This window comes from Periophthalmus magnuspinnatus, chromosome 16 (genome assembly GCF_009829125.3).
Source record: "Periophthalmus magnuspinnatus isolate fPerMag1 chromosome 16, fPerMag1.2.pri, whole genome shotgun sequence".
Lineage (NCBI taxonomy): Eukaryota > Metazoa > Chordata > Actinopteri > Gobiiformes > Gobiidae > Periophthalmus > Periophthalmus magnuspinnatus.
The window spans coordinates 133,464-151,460 of record NC_047141.1 but is presented as its reverse complement, the minus strand read 5'-3'; the positions used below and the strand labels follow the sequence as shown (position 1 = coordinate 151,460).

Genomic DNA, 17,997 nt, shown 5'->3' with positions numbered 1-17,997 from the left:
ATCTGCAGTTTATGCCATTCCTTCAGAATAGAAGTCAGACACAGTTTTGTGAAGTTTTTATTTTTATTTCATGCAGCAGATGAGTTCAACACTAATGGAGCTACCGTAATACTGCCTGTAATACCCCCTGCTCGTTTATTGTAATACTGCCTGTAATACCCGCTGTAATACTACTCTTTTATCGTAATACTGCCTGTGATATACCCCCTGTAATACTACACTGTTTTACTGTAGCACTCCCTGAAATATTGACTATAATATAGCACTTTTACTGTAGTACTCACTAGAATGGTAATAATACTTAATACTTTAATAATACTTTACTGTAATACGCCACTCTTTTCCCATAGTACTTCATGGGAGGCTCAAAAGAAAAGTGAAGCAGGACGTTTAAGGCACTTGGGAAACAGTCAAATCTGAACTCAACATTGGTCTGGAGAGTTTGGTCTGGAGCCAGGACTAAATCAGGACTAAACCAGGACTGGGTCAGGACTGAACCAGAACCCCACCAGGTCTGGACCAAGACTGAACTAGGACTGTACCATGTCTGGACCAGGACTAAACCGGGATATTCTCATTATCTTTTTCACCTGCTGCCGTCAGGTACAGGTCCATAGAGGCCACAACGACCAGCCTGACCAACAGCCTGTATCCTCAATGCCCTCCTTACCTCTCTGCCCCCCTCCCATGGACAATAGTCAAATCCACCAACACAGTAACACTGAAAAGGTCTTTGCATTGTTGCATAACGACATACATAGCCCACATGTGTGACTGTGTGTCCCTGTGATGCTGCTAACACTGTTTCTGTTTATTACACATATGCTGCACTCATGTCATGTCACTGAGTTTATACTGGGCTTATTTATGAGGTTTTGGGACAGGCTCTTGCACCTTTTATATTGCACTTAACATCAAAACTATGCAGTGTTGATGCTTTTAACCCAATTTTGTTGCTTCCTATGACAATGACATTGACATGAATTGAATCTGAATCTTGAATCTTGACTAAACCAGGAATAGACCAGGACTAGACCAGAACTAGACTAGGGGTCCAAAGGCACCCATTGATCTGGTCTGGCACCAGAATTGGAATTTCAGAATTAATTTTAAATTAAAAACACATTTAAATCAGATGCCCTGGTGTCTTCTGGCTCTGGACCAATCCGCACAGCCTAAAAACATTTTATTTAAATTCAAAGCGGACCCAAAAAACCAAACATTTTAAACATTTAAAACAATTTAAAAAATAAAATCACATTTACAAAAAAACATTCAAATATCGGACTTCAGCAACAGCTCCACCTGCTGTCCACCGCCTCGCCTGCTGTCTCTCCTTAGCTTCTGTTGGTTTTAGTTTTTACCAGACCCAAAGTTAAAGTTAAACTGTGGAGCTCCTCGGGGTTACATTTCAGGTTCTTCACTGTTTTTTTTTTTGCACATACTGCCCTCTGAAGACGAGTTTAAAAACACAATTATTTTAGTGGATTTGCGTTTTGGGGCCAGATCGGAGGCACATCTTCATCCTCAGGTTTACCCAGATGCCCCTGAGTAAAACTAATCACTCTATGTCATTCAGACCTTCTGATTTGATTCTTGGACTCCATTTGAGGTTTAACAAGCTTCACATTTTATTAATTTTACTCATGTGAGCTTTCATGGCACATACTTGCATATCTGTTATGTCTGTGTGCGTTTGGCCCAGACGCTGCAGTGAATCACCTGATTCTGATTGTGATGAGAAGAAAAATTTTTACTCAAACGTGAATCATTCCAAACAAACTATAGAGGGTCCATAAAAAGCACATAGCTGTAACATAGTTACATTGGATTATGACTATACATCTCCTTTAAGATTTGAATAGTTTGAAATGTATGAATAGTTGTGGGTGGAGGAGAGGGTGGAGCTGTCACACTTCCAAATCTCACAGTGAAATCATGCATTTTCTTCAACAAAACAAAAAGTATCAAATGTGAGTAAACGTGCACAAAGTCCAGTCTGACTTTTGGTTTTGTCCAATTTTAAAATTGTTTCAGTAAAAAACATGGAAGCATTGTTTTGGCATTGGACTCAGCAAGGTAGGAATAACCTGCAGTAAGGCATTAATATTAAAGACAGAAACTGTAGGAATAAACCAGGACTAAGGTCCTAAACACACAGCAGCATTTATGTCCAGTAGAACATCCAGTAGGACATATGCACACGGCCCTGACTCTGTTTGTCATGGGAAAGATGATCAAACTCGAAAAGGAGCATTTAGCTGCTTGTAACAGGTCTACAGTCAGAAGAACTAGCTGAATAGACTTGTATTTACTGTTTGTACAGGCTGACAAACTCCAGGATTTCAAAAGTACATTTGAATGCACAAATGGTCAGTCTTCCTGAAAATGGACTTCTTCAAACAATACAGAACTGACCCAGGAACACACTGTGCTGATGGTAAATGGACAAAAACAACAACAAATTCTTTCTTAGAAAAAATTTGCTAAAATGTTGATGAGCGCCTACGCTCACGTAAAGGTCTGTTTCTGGATCATGAGATTTAAGTTTGATTCCTACAGTTTCTTTTAACAGTTCAAATGTGCTTTTGATTAAACTACCTCAAACCAAGACCAGATCTAAACCAGGTCGAAACTGGATTTGGGTGAGTTAAAGCACCAGAATTCGAGAGTCCGGACGCAGCTGTGTGATGCTTTGTGAAATATTTGAGTCCAGGTTCGGCTCTGGACTTGAGGACTTGATTGTGGATTTGGTCTGGGTCTGGATTAGCGACGCACGGATTGGCATGCTAACTGCTAACTGTAGCTCTGTCTCATGCACTCAGCCTTTAGCTTGGTGCTAACGGTGCTAATGGCGCTAGCTTCACATGCTTTGTCCCAAAGCTGCATATTCGATTTTGAGCCAGACACCTTTAATTTTATGGCACAAAGTCACAAAATAAACTTTAAAACAGAAGTGAGCAGGAGCTTCAGTCAAAACAACATCTCATTTTTGGCATTTCAATAAAAACATTAAATATAATAAATATTTAAACAGAATCTGATGTTTGAGCATGAGAGTGTGACAGGCCTTGCAACAGGTGCTATGTATTCTGATGGTGGTTTGTGTGCTCTTATTTTGAAATGATGTCAGCCCAGAGAGAGAGAGAGCGAAAAACATGCTTAAAACATTTAAAGAAGCTGTATTCAAAAGGGACAAAGCAGACACTGACACCAGGGACCCCAGCAATCAGAAGTCCAGCTGAACCCCCCCTCTACCCCCACATCCGCCTGATCCCTCGTCATTCCCCAGTTTGAGTCTTTACCAGATCTGTGTCAGTCACGCTAGTGGTTAGCCTGACTGTATTTTCATTCTCTGACTCCAGAAATAGTCAGCTGTGGCCTTAGCTCATTTCAGTGAAATACAGTTTAAGAAGAAAGTTTGATGAGGGCACAACAGCCCATAATGAGGTCAGCTGTAAACAAGGCAGTTTCACTGCCTTTAGGGCTGGACTCAGGTTAGGATAAAGCACAGTGTTTCAAACCAGAACCATCAAATGTAAAATATCTTGATTTGAAAATCAGCGTCCAGATGACCACTGCTGAAACCTTTATTTTTAGATAAAGACGTCAAATCTGGTACCTGCTGTCATCACCAAACACATGCTACTGGAGTCAGTTAGCTCCATGTTTCCGTAATATCCGTAATAACCAAAATGCTTCTCAGCATGTGCAGATTCAATTTTGATGCAAATTTTGTTCTGATGCAAATTTTGTTCTGACTCAAACCCCCCCCCCCCCCCCTTTCTGTTTGGAGGAACACTTCACATCAGCAGCAGCAGCTGTAGAAGCAGTGCACCATGGGAAGTATAGTCCGCAGTGATGAAACATGAACAGCACCTTGAATGTAAAACTTCAGACTAACTCTGTGGCTATGACATGTTTGGATTGGACGCTGGGATCTGACTGGACGACACCTCTGGGCCTCTTCCAATCAGGTGCAGGATCTGGGCAGAGTTTGATTGTGATGCCCAGACACTCCCACAGTACTCATTTTTCAGGTTTAGACGGCTGCACCTGGAGAGGGAGGAGATGGAGAAAGAGAGAGGGAAGGGAGGCGGAGGGAGAGAGGGAGCAGAGAGAGGAAGGAGGGAGAGAGAGAGAGAGGAGAAGGAGCGAGAGGGAGGACAAACGGTGAGTCGGTGTGTCTCTGATCCATATGCTGGCTTAAGAACACTTCAAATAATTTTTGATCTGTGATGTTCTGAGGCTCAGAGAACCTCAATAGTAACAAACCAGTGTGTGTGAAGCAAAACACAAGTCCAGACACCGTGGACACCGTTAAAGCTACGAGTAAAGTTACACCGTTAAAGCTACGAGTAAAGTTAGGAATGTAACTCCAGAGTTCTGGAGAACCTCCTCTGGACTGCAGGAGGTGGGGGACAAAAGGGAGTGGGGGACAAAAGGGAGTAGGGGACAAAAGGGAGTGGGAGACAGGAGGAGGTGGGGACAGGAGCATGCAGAGGATGTGGCACACAGGAAGAGGAGGCGGCAGACAGAAGGAGGTGGAGTACAGGAGGGTCCTGTGTGAAAGAGAGGCTCCAAAGGTCATCCTTTGCACATGTGTGCTCCTCCTGTACACGTGTGCTCCTCCTGTACACGTGTGCTCCTCCTGTACATGCTCCACCTGTACTAATCATGTACAGTAAAGTAACAGAATATGAATGACACCTGTATAATACACTGAAATCAGTTTGCAGTTGGTGCTGTTCCTGTACTGCACAGTCTCTCTGTACACAACAACACTGGACCCTTTAGTGTTAAACTTGTAGTGTTGTTCTAATACTATTATTATCTTGATTTGTGAGTGCCTACTTCTATCATCTGGCTATTCTTGAACTTTGCATTGCAACCCTGGAATTTACCCCATTGAGGGACATATAAAGTTCTCTAAGGTCATAAGGTCATAAGGTCATGAAGTCATGAGATTCTAGGTCACCTGTCTGATGGGTGCCGCAGGACACGCTGTAGGTGGTCCACAGAGACACGATCATCAGGAAGGAAGTCAGGAACCCGAACACCTGAGAAGGACCAGAAATGTTACTGCAACATCTACTACAACTACTACAACTGCTGCTACTATTACTGCTACTGCGACTGGTACTACCACTACTAAAACTGCTACTATTATTACTACTATTAGATGTAGCAGAAGTAGTAGTAGTAGCAGTACTTACTCCTCCTCAGATAAAGAGTCAGATGCCCTACCGTGGCAGTGACCAGCGCTGAGACGCCCGCAGCTTTCACAGCACCTACGATGGAGGCAATCAGTACCAGCACTGCCCCCACGCAGTAATGGAAGAACTCCTGCAGGGGAACAGGGAAAAAGGGTTAGACTGTATGTCAGATGCCCTCTTTTCCTGTGGTTCAGATGCCCTCCCTCCCTGTGTATCAGATGCTCTAACTCCCTGTGTGTCAGATGCCCTCTTTTTCCTGTGTATCAGATGCTCTAACTTCCTGTGTATCAGATGCTCTAACTTCCTGTGTGTCAGATGCCCTCTCTTCCTGTGTTTCAGATGCTCTCTCTTCCTGTGTTTCAGGTGCCCTCCCTCCTTGTATGTGTCAGATGCCCTCCCTCCTTGTGTCTGTCAGATGCCCTCCCTACCTGTGTGTGTCAGAGGCTCTCTTTTCCTGTGTGTGTCAGATGCTCTCTTTTCCTGTGTGTGTCAGATGCTCTCTTTTCCTGTGTGTGTCAGATGCTCTCTTTTCCTGTGTGTGTCAGATGCTCTAACTCCCTGTGTGTCAGATGCCCTCTCTTCCTGTGTGTCAGATGCCCTCTCTTCCTGTGTGTCAGATGCCCTCTCTTCCTGTGTGTCAGATGCTCTAACTCCTTGTGTGTCAGATGCTCTAACTCCTTGTGTGTCAGATGCCCTTCCTGTGTGTCAGATGCCCTCTCTTCCTGTGTGTCAGATGGTCTTTCTTCCTGTGTTTCAGATGCCCTCCCTCCCTGTGTGTCAGATGCTCTAACTCCCTGTGTGTCAAATGCCCTCCCTGTGCTTTTCGGTTTAATGCAGCTCTATTGTCAAAAACACTTTCCACTCTTCTATTTGTCAGCTTGTCATTTTCTGAGTGAGGATGCAACCAATCACAGTGAAGAGTAAACCTTCAGAAACAGCAGACAGCTTTAGTGACTTCTTAAAAAAGCTATAAGAGATATCATGAAAATGTGATTAGAATTTGTGATCTGGCTCCAAAAGAATCAAGATGCCCTCTCTCCTGTGTGTCAGATGTCCTCTCTTCCTGTGAGTCAGATGCCCTTTCAAGGTGCCAGATGCCCTTCTTGTGTGTCAGATCTCCCCCTCCCCATGTTTCAGATGCCCTCCCTGTGTGCCAGATGCCCTCCCTGTGTGCCAGATGCCCTCCCTTTGTCTTCATAGGGTAATTCTGTGTAAAAGCTGCTAACCCTGTAGTTTTGACCCCTACAACATCTGAAATGCCTGGGATTCTTGGATGAATTTAAAGTCCAGTTTTTAAATGTGGGCTAAAGCCTGTGAGTCTAAAATGTGTCCCCAAAGTGACATAAACCTGCTGTAAAGGTGTGGAAATATCAGAGCTTTATCTGCAGCTGTGTGTCACATTGTGGCTTCCTTCCTGTTTCACCCACAACTCGGTCAAAGTTCCCCTTAGAAACAGAGATGAAAAACCCAACCAATCAAGAAAAACAAAACAAACCAAACCAAGAACCCACCAAAACCAGACCAAAAGAGACAAAACCCAGACCAAAACCAAGACCAAAAACCAGACCAAAACCCAACCAAGACCAAGACCAAAAAACACATCAAAACCAGACCAAGACCAGACCAAGACCAAACCAAAACCAGACAAAGACAAAAACAGACAAAAAACAGACCAAAAGCAAGACCAAAAGCAAGGCCAAGACAAAAAAACAGACCAAAACCAAGTCCAAAAACCAGACCAAAACCCGACCAAGACCAAAAAACACACCAAAACCAGACCAAAACCTCAGACCAAAACCAGACAAAGACAAAAACAGACAAAAAAAAACAGACCAAAAGAAAGACCAAGACAAAAAACAAAAAAACGAAAACAGACCAAAAATGTGACCAAAAACAGACCAAAACCCATACACAAGCTCCTCTAGAGTCCTAATTGGTAGTTTTGAGATTCTAGACTGTGATGATGTCATACTCCCAGATGGAGGCAAGAGAGATTTCCCTGTGAATTACATTGTATTTTGCCATGAAATATCCAAAAGACAAATTCACAAATGTTGAATCTGTTCATTTCTATCAGTTACTAGACCCAAGAACTCACTGTACTACAACAAAACTCTGCATTTGAACAATATTGAACAATATTCCATCTCCAATAAATATGATAGGCCTATAGAATGTGGTGATGTTATCTGAAACACAGCGATATTTGCTTAATTTAGTGTAAAATGTGATGATAAACATCTAATTGCGATCTCGTCTCTGTGATGATCAGCTTTTTTGGTCAAATCTCCATGTTGTGACTTTGTGCCTTTTGGTTTAATGCAGCTCTACAGACACTTTCCACCACCCTTTCTTATTGGTCAGCTTGACATTCTCTGAGTGATTGACAGGTGGATGTAACCAATCACAGTGAAGGGTAAACCTCCAAAAACAACAGACAGCTTTAGTGACCACTTAAAAATGTTATAAGAAATATTAAGAAAACATAAATCATGAATCGAAATCCTGATCTGGCTCCGAAAAAATCATGATATGAATTATGTGGCAAATCACCCGTCCCTAGCTTAGGTGCTGTAGCAATGATCTAGCACAATTTTACACTTAACTTGGCGCCAATCTAGGCCTGGACTAGTCCTGTTTTAGACCAGGTTTAGATCATGTAGAGCGGGCTACTACCAACATTTTAAAGTCAGAATGACAAGCCTGACAACAGCAGTTATAGAGAGAGAAGGGCTACGCTTTTTACAGAGAAAGTGAATTGGAGCCAGAGTCAATGGAACCAAATCACGCCCTCTCTCGCTTACTGTTTGCAAGGAACGTGACGGCTAGCAGGTTAGCTATGTCCAGAGCTATACAAGCTATAGTCTCACCGTCAGAGGGCAGTTGATGCACGGCGTCCTGGTGTTCAGGCTGAAGATGTGGATGAAGAAGAACACGAGCAGTGCCACAAAGAACCACAAGGCCACGACTTCGAAAAATTGGAATGCGTACCAGCTGGGCCAACCGCGGGCCAGATGTATGCAGAGGAACGTGACCAGGAGAGCGATCTACAAGAGAGAGGAGGAGCAAAATGGGTGAAACAAAGACCGAAAAGATGCAGAGGAAGGTGACAAAGAGCACAAAGGATCTATAAGAGAAGAGCAGAGGATGATGTCAGAACAGCAGAGACAGGAGGTCAGAGGAGCAGAGGGCAAGAGGGACCAGAGGAAGGTGATGAAGGACACAAGGATCTACAAGAGAGGAGCAGAGGAGAACAATACTAAAAAAACATGGGAGGGTGCAGAGAGCAGAGGACATGCCTGTCAGAACAATGAGAGGTGTAGAAGAGGAGCAGGTGAGAACAACGACAGGAGCAGAGGAGGAGCAGGTCAGAACAACCAGAGGTGCAGAAGAGGAGTAGGTCATAACAATGAGAGGTGCAGAGGAGGAGCAAGTTAGAACAATGAGAGGAGAAGAGGAGGGGCAGGTCAGAACAAGAAGAGCAGAGGAGCCACAAGACAGAACAACGAGAGGAGCAGAGGAGGGGCAGGTCAGGAAAATTAGAGGAGCAGAGGAGGAGAGTTATTTACAAAAGGAAGAGAGTAGAGGGAACTGGAGCTGCCAGAAGAGGTCAATGGAGAGAGGATACACATGATGAACAGAACACACGAACTCCACACAGACACGAGGAGAACACGCAAACTCCTAACAGGCATGCAGGCCCTGTCTGCTCCAGGAACAGAACCAAGGGCCCTTTTGCTATTATCTTTTTTAATCTCACTAAACATATCTCCTCCTTTAGTTCAGATCAAGAAACACGTCTCTGTCTCTGCTGTGGCTCTGAGTCAGGGGAAAAAGTTATGACCCATTTTACAACTGTTTAATCTGAGCCTTAAATCAGACTTCAGAATTAACCCGGTTTATGGGCTGCACTCACCACACCAACACAGTAAAAACATCGCTGAGTTTTTGGCAAAACAGATCAAAGTACACCCGTGTGAAGAGCTGTGTGTAAATACTTTGAAACAATATTCACCTTATTCCAGAAGTTGCCATGGGCGCCGCCATTGTCATTGGGGTTGTATTACACTGTCTGGCCAAAAAAAAGTCACCACCTGGATGGAGGCACTACTATAATCTGGGGTTGCTGCAGTTGGTCAGGTCTAGGTTCAGCAACAGTATGTGCTCAAAGAATGAAGTCAGCTGACTACCTGAATATACTGAATGATGAGGTTATGCCATCAATGGATTTTTTCTTCCCTGATGGCACGGACATATTCCAAGATTCATCGGGCTCAAATTGTGAAGGAGTGGTTCAGGGTGCATAAAACATCATTTTCACACATGGATTGGCCACCATAGAGCCCAGACCTTAACCCCATTGAGAATCTTGATAGAGAAGGCTTTGTACAGAGGTCAGACTATACCATCATCATCGCAAGATCTTGGTGACAAATTAATGCAACACTGGATGGAAATAAATCTTGTGACACTGCAGAAGCTTATCAAAACAATGCCACAGTGATTGTGTGCCATAATCAAAGCTAAAGGTGGTCCAACGAAATATTACAGTGTGTGACCTTTTTTTTTGGCCAGGCTGTGTATTTTGCATGAGGCTGATCTTGACACCATTGTAAAGCCTCCACAGAATTGCAGCAGTGTTGACTTTTTGGTCACATCACTGAATGCTTTACACAAATCAAAACAACTTTAAATCAGAAACTTTTCTCAAATTCTCCATTGAAATGAATGGGATTCCCACTTAACTGGAAACACCACTGCAAAGAAAGTGCCGTTTAGTCGCATTTATGGCAAAAGTAATCAATTTTCCATTCATTTTTCCCATAGATTTTTGAAAAAAATTTAATGACTCAGTGGTTTATAAAGTTTCAGAGACAGATTTGAAATAAAACTTAAGTGGTTATTTGTTCCACAGAGCTTATCACCCCTGAGTTTTAAACTTTTAACTGTTTTCAGAAAGTCTATGGCACAAATGAATGTGAAATGTACTTGAGAAACCAGAGGGTCCAGCGTTCACTATTGGGCTCTGTAACAAACAGCCAAGTTTGTTACTAGATTAATAGCACCTTTCACTACATGCACTTTAAATTGCACATACACTAATAGCACACAGCACTTTAAGCATTATTTGCACTGTAAAAAAAAGAATTGCACAAAAGGATTTAAAAATGTTTATTTGATTTGTCTGATTTTACCCAGTTTTAGATCTGGGCACAGAGGCATTTTAATTGAAGCTGCGTGTCCTGGAGGGGAAAGAGGACAAAATTAACAGCTAATTAATACATTGGATATGTGCAATATTAGTGCAATGTTTGTTGAGACTGTTTTGAAGTGTTGGTGTGTTCTGTAATTTGTAGTGTTTTTAGTGAAAGTGTTTTAAAATGTCTTAACTTACCACCTCCTTGTCCTTGTGTCCAGGTGTCAAAGAGATCCCCAGGGAAACAAGCTCCCTTAAAAAGGTTCCGGGGCAGGACCAAGGTGGGGGAGGTGTAGGGGAGACATGTTGGGCATTTTTAAATGGTTTATGGGTTTTAAGTACATTTGGTGTTTGGTTTTAGGGTTTATGTATTTTAATATGTATAATGTTGATTTGGGTTATGAGTTTATTGGGTTTTATGGAGGTTTGAGTTTTAAAGAGCTAAGGCTAGTTTTTAAATACCCCTAGTAATTAATAGTAGTATAGTCCAGTTAGAGGAACAGGATAAAAGGCGCCTGCAACCATCAAACCATGTTCTGCTGCTGGAGATGATGCTGCTCCTCTGATCTCCATTTGCACAATGCACCTGGCACTTTAATAATTGATGGGAGAAAGAAATAAAAAAATTGTGGACCACACCCGTGCTGCTGTCTTCTGTCACACCTCCTACCGCTAACGGCCAGCCTACGTTACATTTGGTGTCGGAAGTGTGTCCTCGCCGCTGTGAGACGAAGAAAATGCCAACACGGGGGAGAAGAAATGAGGAAGACGAGAATAGAGTGGAGTCTACTCACCACCAGGAAGCTCAGGCAAGTGGCTCCAAAGACAGTTTGGAGAAACTGGCAGGCATGGTGAAATGGCTAATGGACTCCCAGGTCGCACGGGACAAAAAAGGGGACAAAGAGCGCATGGTACAGGAGCAGCGCTGGGAGGCCATGCAGGAGGAAGTAAGCAAGATCCAGCAGCAGGTATTGAGGATGCATTCAGAGCGATCTGAGCATCAAAATGACATTGAAGAGCCAACGGCGGCACCAACAGATGATGAGGACAATTACACTTATAGGCCTCAGCGGGAACCAAAGCTGTTGCCACTGACCGCAGAGGATGACATTGAGCATTTCCTCATCACCTTCGAGAGAATGGCCCGAGTGTCACGTTGGCCATCTGAGGAGTGGGCCGTCCGTCTAGTTCCTCTCCTCACAGGCAAAGCCAGGAATGCCTATGTTTTAATGGACTTTGCGGACACTGAAGACTACCACAAGGTGAAAGAAGCCATCTTGGCAAAGTATGAGATCACGGCTGAGACTTACCGGCGCCGTTTCAGATCTCTGAAGATTGAACCAGATGAGACACCTCGAGAACTGTATGTGCGGCTGAAGGAACTTTTCTATAGATGGATACAGCCGGAGAAGTCAGACATTCGAACCATCGCAGAGACACTTATCCTGGAGCAGTTCCTTCGGATGGTTAATCCTGAGCTGGAGGTTTGGATTCGGGAGCGCAATACGACCACCGCTGAGGAAGCTGCTCGTCTAGCTGAGGCCTTTACAGCAGCTCGGAAAGGGACCAGATCCATGCAATTTGGCCGAGAATCTCCCCAAGGCCAGTCAAGTAAGTCCTTTGGGGGTGATAAGAGGTTTGGTCCGGGTCAGGGTAATATCAGTGGTAGGCCATCTCCATTCAACCAACAGTCCCGTCCAGCTAAAAAGCCGTTCTCCAAAACACTAGCACAGGAAATAAGGTGTTATAATTGTAATGAGCTAGGTCATACACAGCACTTCTGTCCGGCACTTAAAGCCAAGCCATCTTTGCTATGTTCCGTACCTAGACTAGCAGTAGTGCAGACAGGGGAGCGGAAGGGGCGTTTAACACCAGTCCTTGTTAATGGCCACCGGCATGAAGCTCTTTTAGATTCGGGCTGTTTTCAGACAGTAGTTTTGTCTAGTTTGGTTCCAGTTGAACGTCAGTCTCCAGACAAGACCCCTCTAATTTGCATACATGGAGATGAGCACTGGTACCCTACAGCTGAGGTGTTTTTGACAGTTGGAGGACAAACTTACCTGATCACTGTAGCCCTGTCTAAAAACCTGCCTTATGGGGTTATTCTAGGGAACGACATTCCAACCCTTCCTGATCTAATTGCTCAGTCTGACAGTAGCCAGGGTGCAAATGTTTCATCGCCAGAGAGTATGTGCAACCCAAGCCCAATGACAGAATCCAGTCCTGCTAATCATTGTAATATTCTTACCAGAGCCCAGTCAGCTAGAGAAGTCTTAGAAGAGCTGCCTTTCTGTGATGAGGAGCTCGAGGTGCAACCAGGAAAGACGAGAAAGTCAAAGTCCCAAAAGAGAAGGGATAAGTTTGCTGGCTCACAAAGACAAGAAAATGAACTTGCCAAACCCCTCAGTCCAGTTGAGTTCAGTATCCCCTCAGACATAGGTGCCCTTCAGGAAGAAGACCCCACTCTAAAGCCCTGGTTTGAAAAGGTCACAGAGCGGGAGGGGGTCAGCATAGGGAAGGTCAGCTACCTGGATGAAGTGGGTTATATCATTAAAAATGGTCTCCTTTACCAGAGAAAGGACAAGATTGAAGCCTTAGCCTTGCCACAGCAGTTCAGAGAGAGGGTAATGGAACTGGGACACTCCATTCCCTGGGCAGGTCACATGGCATTCCAGAAAACTCTAAGAAGAATTGGTAGCCGTTTTGCTTGGCCAGGAATGTATGTTGAGCTGTCAAAGTTTTGTACATCCTGTAAAACATGCCAGTTAACCTCAGGCAAACGAGTGACACAAGCCCAACTGCAACCATTACCAATTATTGGCACCCCATTTGAAAGAATTGGCATGGACATTGTGGGCCCCCTGGAGAGAAGCTCGGCAGGAAACAAATACATTTTGGTGTTGTGTGACTATGCTACACGTTATCCTGAGGCCTTTCCCCTCAGGTGTATCAAAGCCAAACAAGTGGCCAATTGTTTACTGCAGCTTTTCTCTAGGGTTGGGGTTGCCAAAGAAATTCTCACAGATTGTGGTACAAATTTTTTGTCCAAACTCCTCCAACAAGTCTACCAGCTGTTAGGGGTCAAGGGTATTAGGACAACTCCTTATCACCCCCAAACGGATGGATTGGTGGAGAGGTATAATCAAACACTGAAAACCATGCTGCGGAAGTTTGTCTCTACCACAGGGGCAGATTGGGACCAGTGGCTACCGTACCTCCTGTTTGCCTACAGGGAGGTCCCGCAGGCATCAACTGGCTTCTCACCTTTTGAACTGTTATATGGACGTCAGGTGAGGGGCCCACTAGACCTGCTAAAGGACCATTGGGAGGGTACAGAGCCAGAAAGAGACAACATTGTTGCCTACGTCCTGAAGATGAGAGAGAGACTTGAGGCAATGGCAGTCCTGGCTCAGGAGAACTTAAAGGGAGCACAGGAACGACAAAAGACCTGGTACGATCGTAAGGCAAAGGACAGAGTCTTCACTACTGGTCAGAAGGTACTGTTGCTATTACCCACTAGTGAGAACAAGTTGCTAGCTAAATGGCACGGACCTTACGACATCACAAGACAAATTAGCAAAGTTAACTATGAACTGTACATGCCTGAAAGGCGGAAAAAGCACCAGGTTTTCCATGTAAATCTTTTGAAAGAATTCCTCACTCGGCAAGAGCCTTCACAGCAACTTCTGGTGCGTGCTGTGAAGGATGAGGAAGTGACTGACTGTTTCTTTCCTACTTCTGCCACAGAGCCAACTGCTGTTGACCTCTCTCACCTCTCTCCCTCGCAGCAGGAGGAAATCAAACACCTGCTCGATCCCACTCTATTTCAGGAGACCCCCGGCTTCACATCACTGGTGCAGCATAAAATCAGACTAAGAAAAGATGCTCCAGTGAGGCAGAGGAGTTACAGGATACCTGAACGGTTGGTACCAGTGCTGCAAAAAGAAATTAAACTGATGCTGGAGCTTAACATTATTGAAGTGTCTAACAGTGAATGGTGTAGCCCGGTTGTTCTTGTGCCAAAAAAGGATGGTTCGCTTCGATTCTGTATTGATTTTAGACACTTGAATGCAATCTCAAACTTTGACCCCTACCCAATGCCACGCATTGATGACCTGTTGGAGCGTGTGGGAGGTGCTTCATACATTACAACACTGGATTTGTCAAGGGGCTATTGGCAGTTGGCTCTGGCACCTGAAGCTCGAGAACTGACTGCCTTCCGGACGCCATTTGGTTTGTACCAGTTTCGGGTGATGCCATTTGGTCTGCAAGGGGCACCAGCCACTTTCCAAAGGCTCATGGACTTTGTGCTGAAGGATGCCTCAGAGTTTTCTGCTGCCTACTTGGATGATGTTGTGATTTTCAGCAGGTCCTGGGAGGAACATCTCCACCACCTCCAGGAAGTCCTGCAGAAAATCCAAGCTGCAGGACTTACAATCAACCCTCGCAAGTGTGCGGTGGCCCATCGTGAAGTGGAGTACCTGGGCTATACCATTGGCTATGGGAGGATCAGGCCACAGGTACAGAAGATGGAGGCCATACGCTCATTCCCTGTGCCCACTACCAAGAGGAAGGTTCGTGGATTTCTTGGCTTGGTAGGGTGGTACAGGAAGTTTGTTCCACAGTTTGCCGAGAGGTCAGCTGTCCTAAACAACCTTACCAAGAACTTTGCCCCCAACAAGGTGAGATGGTCAGCAGAGTGTGATCGAGATTTTACAGACCTGAAGGAGGCGATATGCACTTGTCCGGTTCTGCACAGCCCTGACTTTAACAAACCCTTCATCCTGCAAACCGACGCTTCGGGGGTGGGACTAGGGGCGGTCCTCCTCCAAGAGAAGGATGGAGAGAGGAGACCAGTGGTGTTCCTTAGTCGTAAGCTGCTTGACAGGGAAACCCGATACTCTACAGTGGAGAAGGAGTGTCTGGCGATGAAGTGGGCCATCGACTCCTTAAGGTACTACCTGCTAGGACGTCCTTTCACCCTGGAGACTGACCATCGAGCGCTCCAGTGGTTGAACCGCATGAAGGATGCCAATACTCGCATCGCAGGCTGGTATCTATCTCTTCAGCCCTACAACTTTACAGTACAGTACCAACCTGGGAAGACCAACGTGGTAGCGGACTGTCTGTCTAGAATGGCTGAAGACTGAGGTTTCACCTTGTTGAGAGGAGGGGGGAAATGTAACAAACAGCCAAGTTTGTTACTAGATTAATAGCACCTTTCACTACATGCACTTTAAATTGCACATACACTAATAGCACACAGCACTTTAAGCATTATTTGCACTGTAAAAAAAAGAATTGCACAAAAGGATTTAAAAATGTTTATTTGATTTGTCTGATTTTACCCAGTTTTAGATCTGGGCACAGAGGCATTTTAATTGAAGCTGCGTGTCCTGGAGGGGAAAGAGGACAAAATTAACAGCTAATTAATACATTGGATATGTGCAATATTAGTGCAATGTTTGTTGAGACTGTTTTGAAGTGTTGGTGTGTTCTGTAATTTGTAGTGTTTTTAGTGAAAGTGTTTTAAAATGTCTTAACTTACCACCTCCTTGTCCTTGTGTCCAGGTGTCAAAGAGATCCCCAGGGAAACAAGCTCCCTTAAAAAGGTTCCGGGGCAGGACCAAGGTGGGGGAGGTGTAGGGGAGACATGTTGGGCATTTTTAAATGGTTTATGGGTTTTAAGTACATTTGGTGTTTGGTTTTAGGGTTTATGTATTTTAATATGTATAATGTTGATTTGGGTTATGAGTTTATTGGGTTTTATGGAGGTTTGAGTTTTAAAGAGCTAAGGCTAGTTTTTAAATACCCCTAGTAATTAATAGTAGTATAGTCCAGTTAGAGGAACAGGATAAAAGGCGCCTGCAACCATCAAACCATGTTCTGCTGCTGGAGATGATGCTGCTCCTCTGATCTCCATTTGCACAATGCACCTGGCACTTTAATAATTGATGGGAGAAAGAAATAAAAAAATTGTGGACCACACCCGTGCTGCTGTCTTCTGTCACACCTCCTACCGCTAACGGCCAGCCTACGTTACAGGCTCCATTAAATCTTTTATTATTATATTTTTTTTAGCCTCCACAAAATACTGCAATAAAGATGCACATTGTGAAAGTATCACACTGAAAGATTTGGATATCATTACATTCCTATTACACACCTGCAAACTACGTTTAGGCTGAAGCTGCTGATCTGAAAAAGTGGCATATTCATAACTGTTCTGAGCTTACAGTCACTTCCTGTATCACCACATGACATCACAAGGTGGAAGGTGTCTTTGTTTGAGAAGAAAGCCTAAATATGCAGGGCTTGTGTGTTAAACGTGTGTGAATGAAACATAACACAACTTGTGATGAGGAAACAACATTAGAACATAGATCAGAAAATAGTGTAATATGGGGCCTTCAGGGTTTAGTTTAGACCTGGCTCCGACCCACCCTAATCCTGGTTTGGTTCATCCTGCACATTTTAATCCGGGTTAGTTCTGGTTTAATCTCATTCAGGGCGTACTCAGATTTATCATAATATCGGTCTAATCCCGGTTTATCTCGCTTTGTCCCGCTTTGTCCCGGTCCTCACCAGCTGTCCGCTCTGCAGCAGTCCTGGGATGGTCCGGATGTACCCCAGATTCAGGAGACCGTCCGGAGTACGCGTGCCCGACGTGCTCGTGCTCCCCACGGCGTGCGACATTTCCAGACCCACAAATACGCGCACACGCACAAGTCTCGCACACAGTCCCGCACACAGTCCCGCAGACAGCGAGGAGACCGAGGATACCCGCAGAGACACACAGCGGGGGAGGAGAGGAGCAGACACCGAGGAGCAGACACCGAGGACTGTCCGAGCACCGCCCTGACAAGCTGCAGCTCAGGCCGGGTAAATACGCGCGCATCCGGCCCGGGCCTCCGCAGTAAAAGCACGGGTTACTATGAGTACATGGATATGCAAGTGCTCTCAAACTCGGTCTCGTGTCTAATCGCAAATCTCCTTGAGCGGAATTAAGAGTTTTTGGACCTTATTATCACAAATGTAACGTTGAACAGCATTTATTATTCCCTCTTTTCACTGTTGGCAGGGATCAAGTCTGTCTGAAATCTGGACCACTTGAACATGTTCAAACTGAAACATCAGTGGATTTGGGTATATCTGCTGGGGCATGATGGGACACAGAACTCAAAGGTGGGACTGTCCCAGGTCACCTCTTTCTATAATAGATGCATAATCACCCCGCTACACTAACCCTCATACCCTGACCCCACCTGCCCTGACGCCCCATGCACTGTCTGACCCCCCCTGCACTGTGACCCCACCGCACTGTCTGATTCTCTTCCCCCCCCATTGTGTGCTGCACTTTATTGTGAACGGCGTCTCCTGCGTCAGGCCTGTGAATTGCAGCTTCACAGAGTTCCAAACACTGCAGAGTTCAGCTCAGCACAGTTTAATTGTGGATTAAGAATTACATAAAACTAAAAAACACGGCTTATATAAAACTAGTTTAGGTCTTCAGATAATTGAGAAAACGTATGAGATGTTTCTGCTGGGCTTTGCTGGTTCACAGACAAAAATAATGTACTTTAA

At 44.7% G+C, this 17,997-nt stretch overlaps 1 protein-coding gene across 1 annotated transcript; it reads right to left on the bottom strand.

The window, feature by feature from the left end:
* Positions 1–1,145: 1,145 nt before the first annotated feature.
* On the bottom strand, positions 1,146–17,267 carry cmtm7 (CKLF-like MARVEL transmembrane domain containing 7). The gene is made up of 5 exons (XM_033980314.2): positions 16,999–17,267; positions 8,087–8,263; positions 5,248–5,346; positions 4,979–5,060; positions 1,146–4,056 (listed from the first exon to the last, which is right to left on the bottom strand). Exons 1-5 carry the CDS (start codon positions 17,107–17,109, stop codon positions 4,043–4,045), a joined length of 483 nt encoding a protein of 160 aa, XP_033836205.1. The 5' UTR covers positions 17,110–17,267; the 3' UTR covers positions 1,146–4,042.
* Between the last annotated feature and the right edge of the window lie 730 nt (positions 17,268–17,997).